The 7,592-nt window shown below is 35.1% G+C and overlaps 1 protein-coding gene across 1 annotated transcript; it reads left to right on the forward strand.

Moving 5' to 3' along the window:
* The first annotated feature begins 1,769 nt into the window (after positions 1–1,769).
* LOC122002495 (protein YIPF1 homolog) lies at positions 1,770–6,168 on the forward strand. Its single transcript, XM_042557687.1, has 6 exons — positions 1,770–1,940; positions 2,022–2,064; positions 2,148–2,228; positions 2,316–2,505; positions 4,327–4,594; positions 5,852–6,168. The coding sequence occupies exons 1-6, from the start codon at positions 1,869–1,871 to the stop codon at positions 6,056–6,058; spliced, it is 861 nt and encodes a 286-aa protein (XP_042413621.1). The 5' UTR covers positions 1,770–1,868; the 3' UTR covers positions 6,059–6,168.
* Positions 6,169–7,592: the final 1,424 nt, after the last annotated feature.

Below are 7,592 nucleotides of genomic sequence, written 5' to 3' on the forward strand. Positions count from 1 at the left end.
TCTGTCACTAATTAACTTTCTAATTAATATTTTTATTCTCGATTTTTCTTCCCAGAGCCCTAAAATCTTCCTCTATGATCGACCTTCTCTCCTATCTCTGACATGCTCCTCTCCTCTCCTCTTCGATCTCTAGCACTGGCATGCATCTCGTCGGTATGCACGATCTTCTCCCGTTCCCTCTCCTCTCTTAGTGACTGCTTGGCGGTGGCCTCACAGCGAGGTCTCGCTTTGGCCATAGCCTCACAATGAGGTCTTTCCTTTGTTGCGGCCTTGCAGTGAGGTAGCGAGGTTGGGCTTGACCTTAGTAGTATGTCGTGATCAACTTGAATTCGCTCCTCCTGATTGCAAATTCTAACTATGCCACTGATCTTAATGAAAATTTGGATGTATGATAGTGATAGAATATACCTTTATCTATATTATTCTTTAAAAAAATATAATACAATTAGAGATGTATATAGTATCAAAAATAACCAAATTATTTTATATTTTTTATGAATTATTAACAAAAAAGCTAAGTCAAGTTCTGAGTCTCCTGAGAATTAAAATCATATGACGTTGTAAAAGTAGAAGGACTCATTAATGAAATGCAAACGAAGAATTCTTGTATATGTCCCTCTACTGTCGTCTTGACTTGATTATCAATCGACTCCTCTACTGTTGTGACTTGATCCTTCAATTCTTGATTTTCTTTTCTTAGGTCTTCCACTTCATTAGTTGATGAAGAGTTGGGACAACCCTTAACCCTAGGAGGCATCACAATATCATATACAACTTTTGCTAAGAGCCAATGTAGATGAAGTGCCTTTTCAACCTCATAATAAATACCATTTACAACATCGATGGATAGAGTATAGTCTGTAACTCCTCTCCCTATCTAGCATGTTGAGACATATGTACAATGTATAGCAACTACTGGATAACTTTCACACATGTAGAAGCTATTTGGCAATTGCTACAATGTATAAAACTATTTAGTAACTACTTACTATAAGTTTAGGATTTATGATTTTGATTTAGGATATCTAAATACTATTATATCAAAAATAGTATATACAATTATTTTAAAATTATTTTGATGAAGATTAAATAATTTTAATTAAATTGATAAAATATATTTTAATATAATAGCATTCAGATATCCTAAACCCTAAGTCATAAATTCACACTAAACATGTTTGTAGTAGTTATTATATAACTTTTATATGGTGTGACAGCTATCGACTATCTTCTACATGTTATAATAGCTATCGAGTAACTTTTATAGGGTATAAATTTTAAATCATAAATTCATTCTAAATACATTGGTGTAACTACTAGTAGCTTCTATACTTTGTATCCGCTATCGAGTAATTTTTATACATGGTAGGAACTATTGAGTAGTTTTTGCACAGTATAAATCTTAATTTTTAAATCTTAAACTCATTTTAAATTTTAAAATATATGTATATATATATATATATATATATATATACAATTTTTTTTTTTTGATAGTATTAAGTAGTTTCTATAAACTACCTATAGTTGATACACGTTGCTCTCCCATAGCTAATACTCAAACAAGAGATAATTTTTGAAAAAAATCTTGAGATTGACACTCATTTGATTTTATAAGAAAAAAAAACTCATATTATGTTTCTTTTAATTTAGAGCACCTGTTTATTTTTGCTCAATTATATTTAAATGCGGTATTGATTGATGGACACCGGTTTGGTCTGATTCGAGCGAGATATTTATAGGTCTCGTATAGTCGGGTCAACTCCGACTCGGTCTATTTCTTTTCGAGTCTTCTCCTCGTCGTTGGCTCGTTTCTGGACTGGATCTGGGAAGCTTTCCTTCGAGGGCGAGTTCTCCGAAGAAGAGCGAAGATGATGTCGAGCGGCGGATACACCTCCATCGGCAACGACAACAGCGGTGGGAATATCTCCGGATCCGTTCCGGTACAGTATGTCTTTCCTCTTCAATTCCTCTCCTCTTATCCTCCCGGATCTGATTCGATCTCGTTTGATCTCCTTTGCCAGGCCGTTGTCTCCGGTCCGGATCACGTCGCCCTCAAGTTCAAAGGTACAATTGACCCTAAGAATGACAATCTTCTGTCAAATTACTATCTCAAATCGCTATCCTCTTGCTTGGTTTCTGTGCTGCAGAGTCTAATTTACAGACCTTTCCACCGACTTCGGATTCCCAGGGCAAGATTCCTGTCTTCCGTCCCCCTTCCGATGCTGACGGTACCTTTTCTTTCGTATTCGATCGTGTTGTTTCTGGAAGTGCTTTCTCTTGGATTCTCATTAGGAACCGGGGTTTTGATTTGGTAGATACATTCTCGAAGCCTGCGCATGGGAGCTCCGATGAACCTCAGCAGTCGGGATGGATGCATGCGTTCACTGTGGGTGCTTACAAACCTTATTTCGATGTCGATACTGCTGACGTTCTGGAAAGGATTAAAGATTCCCTTTTCCCGTTCAGAGGAACTTTCACTGAGAAGACATCTGATAATCCGGATCTGTATGTGCATTGTTTTCATTATATGACTTTCCTCTAATATGCTGGTTCAATATTTAGTTACTAGCTATTCCTGCCTTCTCACGCTAAATGTGGTAAATTCGTCCAGTTAACTACTTTCATGTGAAACCTTTAGGTTCGTTTCATTATGAATTTTTCAACCATCATCTCGTTATCATTTTGTAACATAGGTCTTATCATTTCTTAGGCTTATGTTTCCTTTATGCAACTTGGATGTTTGAAATACAATAGTCATTGCATAGCTCTACTTCACTGGATGAATTGAATTCTGGTTAAACTTTATGGCATATGGAAAGGTTAGAGCTTAGCCCATGGTATTCAAATATACAGAAGTTATGTTTACAATTGTCACTGCGAGACTAGTAGGCTTTGGATGATGGTGACTTATGTTTGACCATTGAGGATATCATGCCAATTCATGTCAACAAAGTGGTCCACAAACTTCCTTAGAGATGTTCTGCCAATGTTCTCTAATATGCTCTAGTTTATACACCTATGTCGAGGTTCCCAATCAGATAGATGAATTACTCATAAACTGGCACATTTCACATGCCACCAGCAAACCATGAATTATTCATAAACTGGCTCATTTCACATGCCATCAGGAAACCTTCTATCCTGCCTTGGAGTTGGGGCTTGTCAGCATATTCCCATTTAGCTTCTTTTTTTTTTTTTTAGATTGATGGTGCTGGATCACATGTGTCAGGAAGACAGATTCCAACACTTCCATCCTATTGCACTTTAGTAACTTGTTGAAGGGATTGGGAACATTACGGTATTTCAGCTTCTAATTCAACCTCTCATTTTGCCATCCAATAATTTTAACTTGGAAGTCAATCACTATTAGAAAATTGGTCAATGGATAAAGCAAGATCCAAAGAGAAGAATTTGCCAACTAATAAAGCTAGATTTAACTATATAGACTTTCATATTGATTTACTTTTGTATTAGGATTATCTAGCCTGTCGGGACAGTTGTAGTGAATATCATGTAAGTGCCCATGCAAGCAGAGTTGTAGTCCCAAGAGACACAACAAATTCAATTGCTTCTTTGAAATAATAAAGAATTTAGATTTTTGGGCATTTGCCCTCAAATTTGACAGGTATTCTGTTAGAAATGTCAAGAAAACTTAACCAAGCGGTATAGCACATATTTTTGAAATGTGATGCAATTATTTTCCATATAATAAGCTAACCGACTATTGAAAATGATACTGTAGTATAACCAGGAAGAGTTTCAGTTCCCCTCCCAAACTTGCCAAAAATTTCATTAGAATTCAAAAACTATGAAAATATCCCCAAATGCTTATCTTTAGTAAATGTTGAATGCCCTCTGAGATTCAACATTTCCAGACCACCCTTGGACAGGAACATTCTACATAATTAAGGTAAATTCTAATGCCATTTTGTAGTATTGCATCTCTGAGGTTGACCACAAAGGAACACTTTGGGGGAAGCAAAATGTGCTTTTGATCTAGAAATACATGAACTTCAATGCAAAAGAATTTTCATTTCATTTCAGATTCATTTGTAGAATTGAATCGGATATACTGGGGTTTGTGGTCTTTAGATTGTGTATTAGATCCTGATTGTCATTGTAATTTTCAATCCATCAAAAACCATCTTGTTTGTTCTAAATCTGACGCTTTTTAAGTTTCTACTTTCTATATTTTGAGAATATTTCATCTCATTGTTTGTGAACACACACCCTTCGTTGTTCTTGAAGCCTTTCAGCCTAGATGAGATGACCCAGTTGCAATACCAATAAGTCTGTGGTTTTAACTACTTTTGCTACCTTTTGCAGATATGGTCCATTCTGGATATGCACCACTTTGATCTTTGTGGCAGCTGCCATTGGCACATTTGTCACATATTTAGCACACAAGTTGCAGCATAAAGAGTGGGACTATGATATCAATTTGGTCACTTGGTCTGCTGGTTTATTCTATGGCTATGTCACCTTTGTCCCCCTTGGTTTATTCATCATACTTAAATACTTCTCAACACCATCTGGTCTTGTTCAACTTTGGTGTTTATATGGCTATTCCTTGTTTGTATTCATTCCTGCTCTGGTAAGCTATATGTTACATTTATTTATTGTTTCTTCTTTGTGTATTTATCATGATTTAGACTAAGGATCATTCATATTATTTGATTTTAGAACTTCTTTGCATCATTGCCATAGCTTACATCTCAAGTAGAGACGAGCAGAAATACCCAACTTTTCTGATTCAACCTGAAAATAAATCGACTTTAAACTCCAGTTTTTTTTTTTTTTTTTTTGAGAATTTCAGTGTGATTTTCAGGTTTGTGTATGAACATCAAAACCTAGTACACAGCCTGGTTCACTTCAGTATCATAATATATACACTATATGTCATGTATATCATAAACCGTGTCATATATATCACATATGATATATCCTATTGTATGTACCATGGTCCATACATACACAATATACTATATAAATATGTGTGAGGATATTCTTTGGTCCTTGCACTGAATAACACGAACATCAGACCCAAATTGAACCCAAAAAATTGTTTTTTTTTAAATGGTTCCATCGTGAGTTTTTCTTCTTCTTCTTTTTTGTTTTTGGCAATCTGAATCCTTTCTGGGTTGGTTTTGCCAAACTGAACTGAAAAAATAGGCTTGTTCTTTTTTGTTTCTTTCTCCATCAATATTTTTTTTGTTTGGATTTTGATTGGGCTTCTTTCTGTTACTTGAATTGTTTTGATACAACTTGATTCAGTTTCACCCCTATTGTCAACCTCTCTTGAGTTATGTGAAGGTTCTCTTTCCTTGCTATTGCTATCTTAAAGCTCCGATTGGGTTTCAAGTAACTGATACTCTATCCTTGATCGTTAAAATAGATCAATCTGGTCCATGTTTATAACCTTTTCTGTGAGCACAACCGAGATCATCGACAAGTACTCAAGGAATTGAAAGCCCAGTAGTACCCCTCTCGTTAATACTTTGAGGAAGCAATCTATTAGTAGCTACAATTCTCGTTTCTATATGTGTTGTTCCATATAATACCGTAGATGCTTAAACTTGGATAGGTCTTCTTAGTCACAACCATTGGATAGTGTTCCAGATCGATTCGTTAAAATTTATACATCTAAAGTATTTAGATTTTTCATATGTTCTCAATCAAAGGATATATGCCCTTGTGTGAGGTTATTGTAGCCATAGCTCCTATTATTACATCAGTCTTAATGTTGCTCTATTAGTCATTAGTGTATACTAATAACAGATTTGTTTGATTACATTAGAATAAAAGTTAGCTCATGACTATTTTGTTCATCTGTCATTATTGTGCATTGCAGTGCCTCTCCATTGTACCCGTGGAAATCTTCAGATGGGTGATCGTCGGCATTGCAGGATTCATGTCTGCAACCTTTGTCGCACTTAATCTTCGCACACACATTATGTCATCTGGAGATAGGTGGTTCCTAATCGTCGCCGGAATATTTCTGCTGCAGTTGGCCCTTGCTGTCGTCTTGAAGCTCTACTTCTTTACAATCACCGTATGAACAAGTTAACATGGTAGTAAATATTGATACTTCAGTCTATGGTAGGATGATTGCAACAATCATTTTGTTCGACCATTTTCATATATGTTATTCAGTCTCATTCATTGCAATTTCAGCTTCCTAATCCAAGCCCATATGTTCTATTGATTAAACGTAAAAAAAATAATAAAAGAATTTTGATTCCTAATTGTTCTTTTCTAGCATAACTTAGATTTTTTTTAATAAATAAAAGCATGCATGTTTTTCGTGGAATGCAATTGACTTCTAGTCCCCATCCATGGGGGGATAAGTGTGTCTAGCTTACCTTGTCCCCATTTTGACTCGATTCTCATGTAATGTAATTGACTTATCTAGTCCAACTAGTGTTAGCCCATCCAAATCGCCTAATCTATCGATTTGTCCAACTCCCTTATCTTGTTGTGCCCACTAAATTGGCTCACCCATGTCGCTAAGCACATCCAACATGTATAGCTCTCCTAGTCCCTTATCTAATGTGTTTGATCACCTAATTTGACAAACTCAACTTCTATGTGCATTTCAGATTTAAATGTATATTTTATTTAGAAAAAAATAAGAACTAACATTATTTGAATACATAAAGAAAAAATTATTTTTACTAAATATGAAACCATATCCCTATTTACATTTTAAATTTATTTTTCCAACTAAATAAAAAGCTACTTATTATATTTAACCCATAAGGAACAAGACAATTATTATTATTATTATTATTATTATTATTATTAACCAAATCCCATTTATTTGGTTGACAAGTTGTAACACATTCTAGAGGATTAATTTAATGATATAACTAGCGGGTCACGTCCGGCACGTTTTTAGTTAAAGCTTATGCCTTGATTAACTATTAATCTTCTTAAAGATATTATCATTAACTTTCATTTTTTTTATTTTTGAAAATAATTTTTTTAATATTTAAAATTTTGGATCTTGTATTTTTTTGACAAACTTATCCGACATATATTATTACGCTAGACCAATGGACCATCGCTTTGTCATCTCATCCAGCATGCCCATACAATTAAGCTACCTGATTTTTTATTTCAATCGTCACGCCTACTTGATTTCTTGACCAATTTGACAAACCCATTTAATTTGACTATCTCAGATTACCCTAATCAACCAATTTGACCAATCTAGTGCGAGCAACTGATACAACTCATCGTTCAACTCAACTAGTTCATCTAGCCAATCTATCCCAATTTGATCAATATAATCTAACTAATTGATGCAACTCATTTGGTTCATTCAATTCAACTAGTCCATCTTGCCAACCTAGCTCAAACTAACCATTTGACACCTCAACTCAACTAGCCCATCGAATGCGGCAAGTGTGTCTAGCTCACCTTGTCCCCACTCATTCTATTCGACTCAACAAACTCAAGCAATGCAATTGATTTATCTAGTTGAATTAGTATCGACCGTCCAAATTATCCAATCCATCAATTTGTCGAACTTGTTTACCTTATTGTGCCGACTCGATTGGCTCATTGATGTCACTTAGCACCCCTGATTT

The sequence above is a fragment of the Zingiber officinale genome, chromosome 7A (genome assembly GCF_018446385.1).
Source record: "Zingiber officinale cultivar Zhangliang chromosome 7A, Zo_v1.1, whole genome shotgun sequence".
Taxonomy (NCBI): domain Eukaryota; kingdom Viridiplantae; phylum Streptophyta; class Magnoliopsida; order Zingiberales; family Zingiberaceae; genus Zingiber; species Zingiber officinale.

Coding starts and splice junctions, on each gene's coding strand:
- LOC122002495 (XM_042557687.1), top strand. CDS start 1,869: ATGATGTCGAGCGGCGGATACACCTCCATCGGCAACGACAACAGCGGT. Junction 2,229..2,315: donor TCCCCCTTCCGATGCTGACG/GTACCTTTTCTT, acceptor TTGATTTGGTAG/ATACATTCTCGAAGCCTGCG. Junction 4,595..5,851: donor TTGTATTCATTCCTGCTCTG/GTAAGCTATATG, acceptor TGTGCATTGCAG/TGCCTCTCCATTGTACCCGT.